The sequence below is a fragment of the Aquila chrysaetos genome, chromosome Z (genome assembly GCF_900496995.4).
Source record: "Aquila chrysaetos chrysaetos chromosome Z, bAquChr1.4, whole genome shotgun sequence".
Taxonomy (NCBI): Eukaryota; Metazoa; Chordata; class Aves; order Accipitriformes; family Accipitridae; genus Aquila; species Aquila chrysaetos.
In genome coordinates, this window is record NC_044030.1 from 24,061,699 (window position 1) to 24,080,577 (window position 18,879).

The 18,879-nt window shown below is 38.8% G+C and overlaps 1 protein-coding gene across 1 annotated transcript in view; it reads right to left on the reverse strand.

The window, feature by feature from the left end:
• CAMK4 (calcium/calmodulin dependent protein kinase IV) overlaps positions 1 to 18,879 on the reverse strand; it is a 182,450-nt gene that overhangs the window by 73,164 nt on the left and 90,407 nt on the right. The window contains exons 3-4 of the mRNA XM_030005065.2: positions 10,327 to 10,389; positions 9,593 to 9,675 (exon numbers count right to left, since the gene is read on the reverse strand). Coding sequence (XP_029860925.1) covers positions 9,593 to 9,675; positions 10,327 to 10,389 — 146 coding nt within the window. The remainder of the gene's footprint in view (positions 1 to 9,592; positions 9,676 to 10,326; positions 10,390 to 18,879) is intronic.

The window sequence follows — 18,879 nt, forward strand, 5'->3', positions numbered from 1 at the left end:
TCTCTTCATGCAAGACTGCCAATACCTTAAATTCTCAGTCAGCACTGGCTGTTGCCCCGGTAGTGAGACCTCTCAGCTAAGACTGAGGAAGGGTTGTCTGTCCTCCCTCGGGCAGCGCAGTCCACCGGGCCACTCCAAGCCTTGCACTGTAACAACTCCTGAAACCTGTGATCGAGAGCACCAGGTGGCAGAGGTAGCAATGCGGAAGAGGAACCAAATGGTACAAGAAATGGGTACTTTACCAGCTCCCTGACCCTGACACTGAAGTCCCTCTCTCTGTTTTGTTTTCCTTGGGTATGGGAAGCCAGTGCAACGACTATTCCTGCAATTTTAAACATAAGCTGTTCTCGTGACTCCTTGTGATCAAGAAAATTTGAAATTTTACCCACGTTAACAAACTTACTTTTTCCTCCCCCACACTCTAAATGGACTAGTTCTCCTATTCTTAGCTTTACTTCCCTGCTTCACTCCCACATGGGCCACCCTACCCATCCTCCAGCCTTGCCTGAAATCTGAGCAGGTAAAATCTGTTTCTTGCTTTCCTTACCTCAGCTTGGTAAGTGCACTTAGTTTTGTGCTAATCAATCTAAACAGTTACTCTAAAATTTGCAATATTTAGCCATCATTTAATATTGCTACTATAAATACTATTTCTCCACACTGTGGAGTCGTTTGCATTTCAGTATGTGAATCTAGAAACATTATCATGTAGCTTACAAAAGACCTACTAAATCTATTTAGCCATCCAAAACACTAAAATTTTTTTATTGCTTTATCAGTTCCCAACATTGTTTCTCTTTCTTTCTTCATGCTGTGTCCGTATTTGCTTTTTAGATCATTCTTTATAAATATCGCAATATCAAAAAAAGCCATCACTGGTTTTAGGGTCATTTTCATTCTGCCTCCAGCTGGCTTTTATCCAAAAGTCTTGTACCACATCTTACCTGTGGGCTGCATCCTGTTACATCATGTACAGCCGCAGGCAAGACACTGGCCTATATAAATACAAGATCTGTTCCAATGCCAGTATGTGCTAACAGTTTTTTAAAATACTTGGTTCTATATAATAAATGTTAATTTACTTAAAAGTTCTTTGGTTGTCATGGAGATTTTTTCTGAATGTATTCACTTAATTCTTATGCAAATTCTTCTATTTCATTAAAATGAAATTAAAAGATTTCTACATGGTAAAGTGAGACAGAAAATTAGCAGAAACAGGAGAAGAAAATGCCATCACTCTATTCAACAGCAAATATGTTTCCACAAGGAACACTTTCTCAATGAATGATTCACAGATCTACTGGCTCATACCTGCACCAAGGTGATTCCAATTCCTTGTTGCTTTGATGCATTTGTTTAGTTAAAAAGTAAGGTTTCTCTCTAAATATTTATGTATTTTCCATTCTACAGCACTGAAGAGTAATAAATATTAGAAAAGTAGTTCTGATTCAGTTTGCTGCTTCTCCCTTATTTTACAACCATTTTCATAATTCAGTGCAGACTAGGTGTTACTGTCGCTAATGACTCAAACTGCCTCCCCATGATCTGAAGAAAGATAATGGGCAATACAGAACTGGGTTTGGATCTGACTCCAAGTCAAACAAACTAGATGTTTTTCTTCAATACCTTGTTTAGAAATGACACGCAGCACTGCAGTCATTCAGGAAAACTACTTTCCCTCCATCACTATTAAGTAAGAGGCAGTTTCTGGTAACTGTGGCATGCAGGAGAATTTAAAGAAAGATTGTATATTTCTTATACTAGAGTTTGTTTTCCCCTCTTTAACTCTTTTTCTACTTTCTACTTAGCGTTTCTATAGCACCCACAGAACTAGAAAAATCTTGTAGGAAAATCAGTAATAATACATTAAAAGCCTGGGTAAGACTAAATAAATGGCCACACCTCCAAAAGTAGCAATCACTCAGGTGTCTGCAGTGAAATTAGTAAGAACAGTTCAGTGCCCACCATTTTCAAAAAGACCGGTTCATCTTTCAGGACCTTAATTTCAGTAGACATTTTTAAAAATAATAGTCTTTGATACTAGAGGTTGTGAAACCACAGTGCTCCTGAACTAGCAGCTCAAACTTCTCTCTCAAACAGAAGTTTCTGTGTAACTGACTGTGTGAGGCAATGCGACAAACTGAATTATTTTAGCATTTCACAGGTCCTGTCTGGTAAGCAACAGGGAGGGGGAAAAGAGAAGGATCACTGGCAGCTTGCAAAGGAGGCAGTGGCCTGTGGAGGGGGAAAGAGAAGCACTGAGGGCACTGATGAAGCCGCCCTGCCAAGGACCGGTGAGGCTTCCATTGGATTTGTTTGTTTAGCTAAGGGCACCACATTATAAGAAAGATGTGGGAATCTGGAGGAAGTTCAACAGACAGTAATTGAGTCATAGAAAACACAACTGGGGACGAAAGATTGCAGGGACTGCAAATATACAGTCTTCTGCAGTTCTCCACTGTGTGAAAGTTTGCTATAAAGAAGGAAGTAATCACCTTTTCTGTACCTGCTGGGGACAAGGCAAACAGATTTTGGCCAAATTTGCAGAAAGTTTTTCCTAATACTGAATCTAATTACCAGGCTGGAGAGCCACTGGAATAGCCTACATAAGAAGATTACAGAGGTGTTTAAGAAACAAAACCCCAAACCCTGGACCCCCAAGGATGGTTGAAGGATACTGCCTGAGCTCAGGTGCACAACCTGCTTGCTCCAGCCCTCCATGCCAAACCAGCACCGCTGTAGCTGCCACAACGTTTTAAATACATTGCCCCAGAGGTCACTCTGGCACATTGCTTACTTCCTAATAAGAGCGAAACAAACAGCCATCAAATTCTGAAACTGGGCACTACTTGCATAACATATATCCCTCTATGTCACAATTCACAAGAGTATTCATATTATCATCATTCATTTCAGGATTATTTCAGTTTCACCTGTTCCAGTCCTCTTTTGGTGGCCTTGGCACCTCTTACAGTGCATGGATGTGCAAAACATTCCTTACTCCAGCAGCTGAAGTTCAACGTTGAACTGAGAAGTACATTAGCTGAAAAGGATTTGCTTTTCAGGCTTTCATCAAAAAATCAACCGAATTATCACTTAGGACAAGCATTTTGGTGCTCTGAATATTTAGGATAACTGTATTTCTTCCTGAAAAATTTTGGCTTCCCTTTATACTCTTGTCATAATGTACACAGAAAAAGCAATAAGAAACCAAATGTACAAAGCACTCACATCCTAAGTGATTTTATAATTTCAGGAAAGGTGTTGAATCAAGGCATAGAAGACACATCATTAGCTCTTGGATCAGTCAGAGGCTTCCTGTGTGCATATAGGTAGGCTACAGCTACATAGGCTGTAGGTATACATACCTCAACTTGTCTGTCACCTGCACAGAGCTGTTAAACCTCTCTACATTTCAAACAAATATGAAAGCTAAATTTGTTAACAGTTGAGGAAATCAGCTAAGGCTCAAACAGCTTCCTATTTAATTTAACAGGTGTATCTCTCCTAGTTTGTCTGGCATCCAGACCATGTGTGTCTATATTCCCATGGTCAGCCTGTGGCAGGAAACTGAGACTAAGTATGTCAGAGATGCTCTAATCACAAAAAGTCTCAGTATTAACAATACCTAACAAACTAAAGAGCTTCACAGGCACTGATGTGTCCTACCTCCAAAAGCATTGCCCAGTTCCCAGAGTAAGCTAGCAACATACAGGCGGGTCCCAACTAGGACATACCCATGCTAACAATTCCTGCAAAGTTATCTTGAGCAAGGACAACAAAAGGCAAGAGGACATTTTAAATTAAAATGTTTTAAGTAAAAAGCCTTCCACAGTGGAGTTAAAAACCAGACAACCTTTAATGGCACATCAGTTCACATTTAGAGAGTGGCAGGAAGCCAGCCAGTATTATAATTGCACCGTCATCATTGCTTGAGTCATTTAGTTGTTTATAAAGCTGCAAGTGTGTTCCCTCTGGTGACTGGTGTTTCACCTAATTCTAAGTGCATACATTGACCACACCATAACTAGCATCCTATGCACATTTACAAAAAATCATTTGTATCTCTTATCTTGAAGAGAATTTTGTAGTCGGTAGATATTGACTTAAAGTAATTCTGTCCAGTGACAGAAAATAAGTCATTGACCACAAAAAAGTGTAAAGGCATTATTACAACTCTGTACAGGAAGGAAACACCAAATTACATTGGAAAAGCTAAAAATGAGCATTAACACACACTTCTTTGTTCTTAAATTACTGGGGTTTATCATTACTGCAGCTGAAATCAAGAGACACTAAATGAGCTATTAAGACATTGAGGAGCCCTTTTACCAGTGCTAATTTGTGTGTTGTCTTCTGATTTCAGAGAATAGAGCATAGTTGGTGTAGTCAAGTCAGAACTCTTTTTTTTTTTTGCAAGTACTGAGTAAGGGGACTGTAACTGGCTCACGTGAAATAGAGTCCAAAGAACTGCTCTGACCCCTGTTCAGAAGACAGAGTGCCACCACATAATGAGACCAGCTCAGAAACACATAAAAGATGCTACTCTGCCACTAGTTTATAAAAGACCACCACTTTAGTGACTGATTAATTCCTTGACTCTTTTTTATGTCCCTTAGCAATACTAATTTCCATAAGCAGAAACAAGGTGTGCCTGAAGCGTGGGAAGGCTTCAAGAAATTTTGTCCGTAAGAGGTATTCATTCCCGCATCTCTTAAAAAGGCAAGTTCTTTAGAACAAGTAATTAATATTGTTGTTAATGTACGCTCCATAAAAGAAGATAGTATCAGCTTGACTCTATATTTCAGAGGAAATTATATGAAATCTGAAATGAAAGTGAGTCAAGAGACTGTCAGCCATAAGCGGTATTTTTAGACAATGTTTGGTGCACGTAATAATAAGATGAAGGAAGAAACAGGAGAGTTTGTGGTAAAGATGCCAAAGTACAGACAAGGAGAACGTATGGATTGACATCATCATTTGAAGCTGAAAAAAGAAAGAAGAGTAACAAAATCTATTCTTATCAATCTGCAGGTGTTCTGACTAAAATGAAGTTAAAGTAGAGTTGATGGTTTTTGCTGAAATTAATATTCGGAAGAGTGATATGTCGGTGATTCAGCTGAAAGGCAATAGATATGAATAAAATCTGAATGGAAAAAACAACTTCAAAAAAAGTTAGCCCATAAAAGACATATCAGAGTTCACTGTGCTGCAAAACCTATTACTGCCTGTAACAATAAAGAGGTTAATTGTTAGAAAAAAAGTCAGATAAACAAAGTGACTAAGAATCTGATGAAATACACCATGCGATAGAAAAGAAAATCAAAGTTAACAGTACCAAGAAATTACATTTAAGTGAAGAACCATGAAGGAACAGAGGACAAAAGGAAGAGGCAAGAGAAAAATATAACTGAACCAATCTTAAGAAGAATCATCATTTCTCTAAAAGGGAAGAACTATAAAGGAAATTGAAGACATAATAATCAAAGGGGTTCACAAAGTGAGGCCACTGGCTACTTATCTAATCAAATCTTTGAACAGCGTAAGTTTTACTGATTATTAATAAAAATGTGTTAAAAAGGCAATTAGTTTGACAAAGAATTTGCCTATATAAATGAGATGAGTCTATTTTTTTTCCAGGAAAACTACGGGAATTTTTGTGGTGTCAATTCATTCTACGTTCCCTTCTGGTCACTGCATTTAAACTCTTACGCACTGTGATCTTCGATTCATATTAAAATATTTGATTCCTTTTATTTGAGCTCAAATCCAGTCCCATCTATCTGAAAGTATCTAGAGGGTTAATTCCACCAACTCTGCCTCTAGCATTGTCCTGTTAAATGGAGAACTGAAATAGAGAGAAGCTTTCTGACTATAAATCTGCCTTTTAAAAGTATCCACATAAGGTTTATTACTTTATTCTGTGTGCACAATAGGATGTCATCCAAAAACCTAATAAAACCAAATTTCATTATGTCTTTCCATCACTGAAACTTCTCATGTAAAAAGATGTGTCTATGATCTGAACTATGGTTCTGCAACACTCTTCATAAGAAGACGAGGTGAGAAAGAAGATGCGAGAGAGGGATGAAAACTGCCCTACTGACCTTTGCCTGCCACTTTGCTCCCAGTCCTGAAATTTCCTATCCACAAGTATAGTGGAAACATGGTCCTTTAAAGACTGTTCAAATGTTACAGTGATCACTCTGGTGCAGATTTGAACAGCTGTGCTGATTTTGGGTGAGGACTGGTGTGACGGCAGCCTGCTCTCAGTATCGTGGCAGCATGAGAAACACGGATGCATGCTGTTGGGCACACCTCTGCTGGGACACTCACTCAGAGCCATACCAGAGGGTCATCCCTTGGGACTCTGCCAAAATGCTGCTGGTTTAAATGCACTTTAACCATGCATTTCTATTTTAAACATGGAGGAGGGAAAGAGGAGGGCCAAGCAAATGCCAAAGTCGTATGGCCAGCAGCACTGGGCTGGAGACGCAGCATCTGGAAAGAACTAGAATATCAGTTAATTTAGACCTACTGCAGTTCTCCCTTTGTTTTGGTCAGTTCGTCAATTGGTCTGTCTTAACTTCAAAAGCTCTTTGTCACTGCTCACTTACTGAGTTGGCAAAAAACGTCATGCAAACTGGCAATAAATATTCAAATTTACACAAACTTCTCCAATTCAGTGTAGAGTTATATTTGTTGTGTTTGGGATGGTGGAATATTATATGTCAGGGTATGACCTACAATGTGATTTATGGAGTCTGGGAAACAGATTTCTTTTTTAAAATACAACCAAAACCAACCTGATTTCAGCTGTATTAACTCACATTTGTAACCGATACTTTTGTTTGAATTTATCTCCTTTTCGGTAACACAACTGAAAAATTGTCATGATGAAAGCTCATTTTAGCAATAACATGGATGATTTGACAGAAATATTAAATATGGTGAAGTGAATAATTTTATTACCCGGAACTTTTATGTTTGAGTGGCATGAAACCAGGAGCACATCAACAATGCTAATAGGATTCTAGAAAACTAATCGGATCTTGGGTATTTATAAAATCATCTTCATGATAAGGGGAAAGTGTATGTGACAGTACTTACTCATCTGCAGTTCAAATACTATTCAAAAGAAGAACAGGCATCTGGGATGGCAGAAAACTAGAGCAATAAAACAGTTGATATAAAAAGTACTGGCATATTACCAGAATTAGCAGTAACAGTAACAGCAATGAAGATGTTTACAGTAAGGAGAGCAGATGCGTTTGTGTAACAGATCTAGTCATATCATTTGCTGACAGCTAATTTGAAAGAGGCATAAGAGTAACTCCTCCAGAGTACAAAAGTTGCTTTGCTGCCTGTGTATGGACGATGGTTTACAAAGTTACGTAGCTGTGCACCAAGCACATAAGGTTCTCCAAACCCTTGGGGTGGTCCCTGACCACGCTGGGGTCCTGCTTACCCACACACTCTCTGTACAGGGTCTTGTCTTGAGGACAACCGTAGGGTGGATCTCAAGACAGGGTCACATTTCTCCATCCACAACTGACACAACCCCACTGCTCAGCTGGAGATTTTCCAGGGTCGTTTTGCTTTCTCCTGGGACAGGAGTCATGCAAACACAGAGGAAAGAGTGCACAAGGCCTCTCTGTAAGTCAGGACATTTCCTTCATGTGTGATAAAAAGATGTATGGGTTGAAAAGATTAAGCATGAGAGGGAAAATCTGCCCTAAGACATAAAGCTAAATTTACCCTCACTAAAACTCAGAGGGCAGCCATTGTACATCACAATGCAAATGTTAATCCTTCAGCTCAGCTGAAAGAGAAGAAAGGGACAGCTAATGCTTAACTGGAGCAACTAGTGCAGAACATCTTGGCTGCATACTTCTATGAAATTACTTTTGGTTTAAGGTTGAAGAGTAAAGTAATAGTCCTACTGCTAGCTTAACAGCTGAAAATAGCTTTCTGTGGTTTTTGTTTCATTGGTTGTTTTTTTCCAAGTCACAGATCATAGAGGACTGTATTGCCAAAGTTTCCAGTTCTGTTGTATATGGAGAAAAGGAGGATGCCGAATTCAGACCTCCATAGTATTAGTGCTCATTCGTAGCATCACAAGGGGGCACCGTGATTCTAGTAAGTGAGTAAATGGCTTTGCTTCCTGTCAGGCAATGCCAGACAGCTTGTCCTAGCCAAACTACTGGATTAAGCATACAATTTTGGGGAAAGATCAGTCTGAGAGCGCAAATCCCATAATCACTGCTGAGTACAGATTACAGAATGTTCAAAATGTCGTAATATTAAATCCTAGTTCCATCAAATAATGCAATTCCCCATCCTGGATCCCATGTAGTCTTTTATCTTCAGTTCTTCTACCACACAAATGGTTGCTGCTCAGGAACCAACCATTTCGCTTGCACATTTGTGTTTTCCCTTTGCAAACTCTTCTCATCAAAGACTTCTGTAAAGTATCCAGCCTTCCTGAAAACCACCCAATCTGAAACCACAAGGGTATATAAAGGGCTATGTGAAAGGTAAGGCGTCTTGTGCAGCGTCCTTTCTAGCTCAGGACTGGGCACTTCCTGGTTTTATAACTTGCAGCACGTTTCTCCTGAGTGCTTTGGCTGAGTATTGAGAGAGTATGCACCTTTCTTCTGTCAAACTAAAGATGTTACAGGAAGAGTTGCTTTTGTTGTTATTGTTCAGAAATAGTTTATCTCAAGGTTGTAGCTATGATCATGGTACAAAAAAAAAGTATGGTTTTGTTTTCTCAAGTCAATGTTACTTTCAGACTCAGTCTTTGATGCATGGTGGTGTAACAGCCCTCTAAAATACTAAACTTTAATAACAGAAGAATGAAATCAAATAACCTGTCCTTACATGAGTTGGAAATCACCAATACCAGTGAATTAATTGATATTCTCAAGCCAGTATCAAATGCTTTTTGTATCTTCTCTTGCTCTAAGAAACCAAATCCCTACCAGTAAAATATCACCCCAACACTATTAGAGAATTATTTCACTTTATCCATATGGACCTATACCACAAGCATGTGCAGCCTTATGAGCAATACCTTCAGAACTCAATAGTTGTCTTGCAGAACCTTTGTTACAAAACCAGAGGTTTTATAAATACATTTATAAATACCAAACACCATTTCTTTCTTGCTACTCTGCTTACTAAATTTTTATCTGATATAACACTATCCTCCTGGCAGGCTGATTGCCACCTACCATATTTCATGATGACCTGTCAATGCAATTTTGCAGTTTTTCCTGCCTTTTGTCTGCTCTAGCACATGATGATGATATACACCTGCTGAGCACCTTCCTTCAATAGTGTGTGCTCTTCAGAATTTACTATTTCCTCCATTTTCAAGTCATGCATCCTTTCAAATAAAACCTCTTGATAATCACATTTCCAAACACATTTTCAAGCCAATTCTTGCAGATATTTACTCATGTGAATAAACCATATACTGATGAAATAATTCCAGTAATTACTAACATAAGGATTATATGCAGAGAAGAAATTTGGACTGTAACATCCTTGGGGAAGTTACTGAGCAAGCTGCATACAGGTAACTTACCTGTCAAATAGTTCTCCACCTGTGACCAATTCCAGAACAAGACTGATTTCTGTAGGAGTCTCAAATATCTCCTTCAGTTTTATCTGGTAAAAGATAACAAAAAGAATTAATTTTGCTTATTTGTCTTCTTGTTGAGCATATCACAGGGCCAACAGCAGGAAAGAGACAATAGTCAATAAAGCAGAGGATGGTACCAACTGAAGTTGGTGCACCATTTACCTTGCAGTTGAGCAAGTTATGGTGCGTGTTCTCTCCCCCACACTTTTTTGCTAGCTTTATAACTTTTGCATTCTCTCTCTCTTTTTTTTTTTTTTTTTGTTATTTTCATGCTTCTTATACCTCAGCAACCTCTATGTAACACAGGAGTTTAAGAAGCTGCTTTCATTAGTGCTTGTCAACACCCGTCTGCCAATCTTTCAGAGTAACTGAATGGAAGACCTTCCCCACTCTCCAAGGATTGACAACACCAACTTCCCCTTTCATTTGCAGAACTTCTTTTGCATAGTTTTCCACTCAACTCTGTCAGTACATCAATAATTTATTTTAAAGTGTAAGTATAGTTCACCAGTCTTCCATAATGAGCTGCTAATGTGCTCATGAGAGGAACCCAAAGCTTTAACCCAGGACTCTCCCAAGTCTGTATAGGTGAACCACAACAGCCAACTCTCAGGAACAGAAAGAATTTTAAAAAACTAAAGAAACAAATGTGAGTGAAAGAACAAAGCTAAACTTACAATGTTTGGATGCGAAAGGCGAAGAAGAACTCCAATTTCTGTGCGGACAATTTTCTTGTCTACCTGGTTAAAAGTGGGGAGGGAAAAAGTGAAAAATTTATTTCTATGTTCACCATAGAAACTTCTAGCTGCATCACAGGAAAATATGTATGGACAGCATTTCTAGATCTCCTAGGAGAATAAGTTGATGTGAGACACACAAGTCAAATATACTGTAAGGAATAATTTTCCTTTAACATGAGACATACTATAACAGAAAAACATCTGCATCTAGCAAAATTATTACAAATGTATATGTAAGTCACACAAGAAGTAGAATATAGGAAAGACATCTGAAAAAGGTGCTAAAATTCCTATTTTTACTCAAGTTCTGCCCTTATCTATTGCTACTTATGTTGGTTCAGTTTATGCCAGGATAGCTTCCTTTTGACACCATGTTCAGCAGCTGTACTGGAAAAAGGTTTCTGCAAATAGGATGTGCACATCAAAGCAGTGTAACATACTGTTTAGAACAAAAAAGTGATGCAAAGGTCAAACAGCCCTAGCCACAGACAGGGTATAGAGTTTAACTTCAACTTGCTTCAGATATATAACAGAATGGTCTATTAACACAAAAGACTTATCTGTTTGGTTAAACCTTTGAGAAGATTAGCCCTTCCCTTTCCTTCCCTTCTCAAATTGCAGTCTTTAACAATCCAGGCACAACCTATGTCCTGTTGGGGGACACCTGTCATTTCTCACAAGAAATGCAGACCTACAGAGTATTTCACTCAAGAAAAACAACTGCAGCTCTCCCAGAACCTGAATGCTTAAGCAAGCAAGAAAGGAAAATGCTCGTAAGCAAATTATCCATGCTTTAATGTTGCTAAGGTAATTAATACATTTAAGAAGAAACTATCTGGTTTGCAAATATTCTCACAAACCCTAGAGAAATCCTGTACTGATGACAATTATAAATGTATTTCTTCTGCAGCACTCTTCATCTCAGGGGTTACAAAATGAATGAGAGTCAGCAAGTTAAGTCACTACCTGTTTCCAAACTGACGACATGGATGACATCAACCAGAAGATTTTGAGGGGGGTTTTGTTTTTTTTTTTTTTTAAACCTTTCAAAGGGACATAAAACTACCTTCAAATTCTTAGTGAAGAAGACACATGCTTAAAAAACAATCCCCCTTTTTAATTACCTGAAAGAAGAGATGTACTTCTCAGTATTTTTTTTTTTTTTCCCAGCAACAACAAAATCCAAGTATCAGTCACATTCAAAACTACAGATAGGCAGAATTTGATTCTCCCCTTGTGCCAATCAGGAATGATTCTACGTTAGTAATGCCACAGTGCTCTGACAGTGGTGTAAATGAATGGAGAACTAGAGCCCTTAGGGACTTCTTGAAATTCATTAACATTTAACCTCCTTTCATGGCTCTGCCAGAAAGCAAAATGAAACAAAGGAAAAACTACTTTGTACCAATTCAGTGCATGCAAGAAGCAGCAGAAAGAAAAAACCAAAGAGGAATGACATATTCCATTACCTGGACACCTAATTGGAGGTAAAGAACATAGTCAATAAGTAAATCTTCACAGGTAAATGCCTGCTCTGGGATCAAACACAGGACACTTTAAGCTCTGTGACCATCACAGGCTTTATAAACTTCATTGCCTTCTCCTCTGAATGCAAGTGTTTCTTTGCTCTTGCCTGCTACATACTGAGCAGCAGGTTTCAAGAATGGACTCCTGTGCAGTTTTCCTAAAATGCTGTGAACACCAGCTTGTGGTCTTACTTAGTTTCAACGTCCCTTTGGCATCAGTGCCGCTATTCAACTCTGGGTTACTTTGGTGAATACAAATGCACAGTCAGGGGCTCGAAAGCTCATTGTTGGGTAGCAAGGGGCTGTTGATGATTCAGCGAGTAATACACACTTGCACTGTTTTCATACGCTTTGCACCTCAGACAGGATCAGAAAAATTAATGTATAATATTGCATGGACAGTCATTTCCCCAGAAGAGGTGTTTAGACAGAGCAATTTACCTTATCCAAAAGTACCACTACAAACTGAACAACCTAGAGTTTGTTTTCTGCAGTTTTGAAAATGTTTGTGCATCAAGTGTGCCTGGCAACAAACATGGAAGAGGCTGTACAAACTCCAAAGATGCTTCCTTTTGTCACTGAGTAGTTACAACTGAGAAACTATAAAGGCCTCCTCTCCTCTTGCAGGTGGCAACAAATGAAGTGAAAAAGTGAACTGAGACTCAGTTTCAGGTCCTTGCTTTCCTAGATGTTTACTCTGCAACCACAGGCAAGTCCCACTGTGATCCAGCTCCTGACCTGACACAAAACAGTAGACTTTCATAATACTTCCTCAGGCGGTGGTATGAGGAAAAGGTACCTAAAAATTCAAGATGCTAACAAGCAATGGCAAATATGCCACAGGAGTGTTAAATATTTATAAGCGTCCTGGAAAATGGCTATCAGTATAGATTTTACAACAAAAGAGTGCATGTATAAGTGATACGAATTGTTCCAGAGTAAAAGCAGCAGCATATGTAGTCATGGCATTTTATTACAAACAACCTATTTTATCACTTTTATTTTCTTACCTTCCCCTACACTAAGTATAGAGCTGTATCAACACTTATCTTCTTTCAGCTCCTTCCAACAAAATGTACCTACTTATATCAGGGCCAAACTTGGCCTATTTTTAGTTTGGGCAGGAGTATCAGCAATTTAACTACTTATATTCCTGACAGATATTATTTGATAGGATGACAGGCATTTCACTCCATAGTGTATGTTACTAGAGTAACAAATTTTAAAACTCAGATAATTTAACGAAAATATCCTATTACCACAAATGTTTGGGCAAATTAAGTGTGTTTGGCTAGATCAAATACAGTGGTCTGATTTGTGTAGTTATAATAACTGACAAAAATGAGGCTGCAAAACTGTTTATTTTTGTCTCCTCCTCTTTGGATGCAATTTAAATATGCAGTACAACATGTAACAATTTATCTGAGCTTTGCTTAAATTAACATTTCTCACAGGAGTGTCAGTGAGACCTTTGTGAGTATATCACAGTCAAGAATAATAAGGTCAGTAGAACTGGTCTGTTTGTGAAGAGAAAAAACAATCAAATGTTAACTTTCAGATGTTTCCCGGTTCCCCTAGTTTAGCGATTATCCTTATACAAGCTTCCTTTATTCTTTGCTTTTAATCTATGCTAAATGGACTACAGTATGCTTTTGGTCAAACATTTCATTAGTATAAACTGATTTCTACTTAAGAGATTACTTTTCTCTGTGTGGAAAATCTTACACTAATTCTGTACCAGGTCATGCGAATGACTGGTTGGGTGATTTTAACAGCGCTCTGATTTTACTGAGCTGTATTTTCTGTTTGCAAACTTTAAATCACAAACAATCAAGAGGCATTTGCTGTGATAGGCCTATGAAGCAGCATTCTGCTGTGGTACATCCGCATCAATTTGAGAAGTCATTTGCCAAGTAATCCTGAAATGGTTATTTATCAGTTCTTCACCACTGACCCTTGGCATGAAGATTTCACTGCCTATAGACCAAAAAAATCAAAGAAAGTTGCTAGATGGCCTGTAATTATTAAAGACCACATCTATATGTTTCCACAGCTCACCTTTGGAGACGTCCACATGAAGCTCTAAAATGCAGCAAATCTGCAAGAACTGCTTGTAGGTGCAATACAGTCCTGCTTTGTGCTGTGGCTTGGGGTGCTCCAGAGTACACTTCTTTAGTAAGCAAACCAGGAGCTGTGACTGTAGCACAGGTAAGCATCTGCATGCTGGCTTTAATCTAACTAGATAAAGTACCTGCAGCAGCAAAGATCCAGCGACCTGAACTTGGGAGCAAGTGGCAGCCCAAGAACGCCATGTGCTGAACTGAAATGTCTATCTGTACTGCAGCTGGATGCATGGCTTTGTGGTGTTACCCAAGATCACTAGAAAAATGGTATCATACTGTGTGCACTCAAAACTGCAATCATACATCCTGTTTACAGACAGACAGACATAGGATTAACAGCATTAACAAAGTATTTCACACAACCAAGGCCCAGGAAGTTAGAACAGCATTTGCAAGGGTGGGTGAATGAAATTATCCATCCCCTTAATTTATATTAAAGCATTTACATAAAAAAAGCTAATTATTCCTGCATTATTCCTAGTATTTTGTCTCTCCAGTTATTTCACTTCTCTAGAATTAGGCATTTATCTATTTTATAGATTTGTGTCTACAAACACTGTGTCTTTGAAATTTGATAATGGTCATGCAGTGAAGTAGCTCTAGGTCTATAATCAGTCTATTTCTGATTTATAAATTTCAGACTATTTTGACAAGGGAAGGGGCTGGAAAAATTCTTAATGAAAGCTGAGATTCTTCCATGTTTCCATGCCCTGAGATGGTGAGGTGGAGTGATGCTACAAACCCCTGCAATGTAAAAGTGTTGCTTCTATCTGAATTAAATTAAACAAGATAAAGTGGACTGTCACTGTAAACAGATTAATCCAGCTGCTGCCTTGCAGTATGGTACGCTATCCTGAAAACAGGTGGCCAACAGATGTACAGACCCCTCAAACTTAGCAGAGAGCAAGAAGCAGAGCACATTCCTCATCTGCAAGTCCAGTCTCTGCTGCCATCCTTTTCCAGGGCACTGTGGACATACAGGGGCACATCTGGCCAGGTGTGACCACCATGCAGGTTGGGTGACAACAGTGTGCCTGAGCAAGCAGTGTGAAGCAGCCAATGCAGATAGCTCTCAAGGAGCTTCACAGCACTGCCCACCTCAGGGAAGCTGTTCATCTCAGCTCTGCGGAGCTCCTTAGTTAATATCCCACTTACTGACTCACATGAACACCTCTAATTTGAGCAATGAATGCTTTATCGAACCAGTAGGTCAGGCTTTGAGCATGTATTTTTCTGCCCTTACAAGGAGCATGCTGCAAATCATTATTGGCTTGCCACCACACTCCATGAAATGTGCTTCCAAGAAACAATTTTTATGTTCGTCTCAGCTAAAGTAACTGCTCTGCAGCCTAACCATTTCTGTATTTTATGGAGTCAATTGCTAATTACCATTTATAACTTTGCCATTATTTTGTCTTACAGTTAAGATGAAATATTAAAACCTATACAGACATAGACTACCCACAAGCAGAGCTGCAATTCCCTGTTAGTCTGAAAGATCTGTTCCCAATTGTCACAATTACACACAGGCCTGCTGGGTTACCCAGGTTCTCTTGAAACGTTTCAAGAAAAAAAGAAATGAGCTTGAATTTAAAGCTTGAATTTAAATAAACCTTCACAAGAAGAAGATTCAAAGTACATATTTTCTATACAGTTTTAGGTTTTGTTTTAATTTCAGAATGTCCTGGGTAACAGGAATTCCAGTTTCTGCCCAGCTCATACATAAAATATCTTCTCAGAAAGTCTTTCAGTAAAGACTTCAAGATTAAAACACTCTAAAGAAGACTTTTGAATGTGCTTTTTCATCCGTATAAAGCTGGGTAGTACCACTGAAATCATGCATCTGAGCCGGTCTACGTATCAATGCAAGATACAGATGTCAGTCTTCACCATAAGTGATAATGTTTGGGGATACAAAAAGTGATGTGACAGAAAAATCCCAGAACAAATGAAAATACATGCTTTATATGTGACCCAGTCTATCTCTCTGAGTTACTCTGGTGTAATTCAGTAACCAGCACGGCAGTGGACAGCAGGTAAAAGCAGAATTTAAAAAAGCTGACCCTTCTGAATGAAAGGATACTTCTTTGTTCCAACTAGGGCATTTATTTAACACCTGCTTCAGGTGATTTGATTCTTTGCATGACCTTTTTTTTTGAATGAAACTAAGAGTTTCTCAAGTAAAGAATTCCTCCGATGTTTTAGGGGCTGTTCTTACTGGGACATTGCTTGACCTTCTCAGCAAGGTCAGCAGCTCTCTCTTTGTATGGGAGTAACCTTTGTAGTCCTAATGGACTAGTATTATCTTTTTTTTTTTTTAAAAAAGGTTCAAAATTATCTTTTTTGTATTTTAAGCTTGGCAGACTATTCTGGCTCTATCTCCATTCAAGCTGAACATGAGGTCCCTGAAGAACACATCAAACAATACAATAAAGCACAGCTGTAATTGCACAGCCCTGCAGTATCTTCCATAAACTCAGCAGGGAGTTTTCACTCTGTAGGTTACTGAGAATTTTTATTTTGAGCATCCATAAGTAAACTTGTATTATTAATGCAAAGAAAATAAACTATTCATTATTAGAGCAACTGTTTTCTGTGCATATGTCCACACTTCCAGTTTGCAGCTATAATCCTTCAATTGATGCATATTCTTCAGACTGAACAAGCTTGCATGGAACTACTGCAAGTTACATCAATGTGCTTGCATTTGTCCTGTTAGGTGCCCCAAAGTCTGCTTGCACATGTAAACCTGCTGGCTGCAAATACTGATTAACTGAACTTGTACAAGCATATGCTTTCAAAAAATGAAAGAGAAATGCACTATCTGCATACGATAGTACTGTTAATCTGTTAAATGTAAATCGTTCCATCAAAGCAGCAACATTTCTGTATCTCATAAAGCACAGTACATTTGCAGGCAAACCATCAGAAGGATAGAGATGATTTGTGGGATTGTATAGACTTCAGCACAGTAAATCACATGCTGACATATCAGATTAACAGGCCCTGTGTCTTGTAATATACGATTTCAATGGAAAAGCTGACCACATGTAGGTAATATTCCCCAAAGACACACAAGCCTTTGTGAATGGGTTCTATTGCTCACCCACATGAACTTGGTGGCATCACCAAACAGTGAAGGATGGGTCCAGAAGCACTTACAGCTAGCACAGCACCGGTCATTTGCAATAATACATTTTATGGCTGAGTTCAAAACAAGTTATACATTCATTAGAACAGGCCTTATTATATGCTGTGGTCTAACTATCTGACTAATTTGGTTGTTATTTCTGTTCCTGACTCATTTATACACAGATTTCTGTAAATATGTTTGATAATTGTTGAACGGTTTATGCCAACAAATTTCAGGCTATTAGGTATTCATGAACTGCTCTTTTCAGCTATTCACTATTTATAGTGTGTTAGTGCGATTGCCACTGTTCCCAAAGCTGGGTGGAGGAGGACACTTTTAAGATGCAAGAACAATGTGTAAATCAAAAGGTAAGTAGATTTTTTTTCTTTAGTTCAAAATAGTCACATTTATAGGATTTAGAAAATTGTACTTGGCATTTTCTTGCCCATTCCTGCTTTTCACCTATACAGTTACAAATCTAAAACTTTCCTCTCTTCTCAATGAAAATTATTAATTCAACTTTTATTCTAAGTGATGTAACCAGTTTTAGACATCTGGCATTCTGTAAAAGGCTTCACATTCACACCATCCTTCTGAATAAATAAATTGCCATGTAACAGTAGTCCCTTAGAAATTGAGAGCTGTTAGGTGATAGGACATTTCCTATCATCCTGTACAACATTTTGCCTTAAAGCTACTTGAATTTCTTAGGAGTCCTCAGCTTCATGATAAAGATCTGGAATACGTCATGTGTACTTATCTTATTAGCCAAGTGCAAAGCTCGCTGCAATTTAAGAAATTGCACTTAAATAGTAAGCTAGCATACCCGTCCTTCTCTGAATCAACTCACACTTACAGATCCATGTGAACCTTCAACTGTTACCCAATGAAGGTTTGATGCATCAGGGCTACCATTAATGTTGCAATCTCCATCACAGATATCAAATTATCCCATGTGATCAATGTCCTAGTTTTGGCTGGGATAGAGTTAATTTTCTTCATAGTAACTTGTAGGGGGCTATGTTTTGGATCTGTAATGAAAACATTGTTGATAACACAGGGATGTTTTAGCTATGGCTGAGCAGTGCTTATGCAGCATCAGGGCCTTTCCTGCTTCTCATGCTGCCCCAGGCTGGGGGTGCACAAGAAGTTGGGAGGGGACACGGCCGGGACAGCTGACCCCAACTGACCACAGGGATATTCCACACCATATGACGTTCATGCTCAGCATATAAAGCTGCAGGAAGAAGGAAGGGGTGGACGTTCAGAGTGATGGTGTTTGTCTTCCCAAGTAACTGTTATGCATGATGGAGCCCTGCTGTCCTGGAGATGGCTGAACACCTGCCTGCTGATGGGAAGGGCTGAATGAATTCCTTGTTTGGCTTTGCTTGTGTATTTAACTATTAAACTGTCTTTATCTCAGCCCACAAGTTTTCTCACTGTTACCCTTCCAATTCTCTCCCCCATTTCACTGGGGGCAGTGAGTGAGCAGCTGCACAAGGCTGAGGTACTGGCTGGGGTTAAATCACGACAATCAACTATATGCTGTACCATTCAATTTTGTAAGCAGTAACATAGCTGATGATTGGGGAAGGCCTAGTTGTGAGTCTAATGATCAAATTAGACTACTGTGTTCAAAATATTTCAGGTGGGATGAAATCATGACAATGTCAGGTGCAGATTAAGTCGTGCATGTTTTCTCTGATGA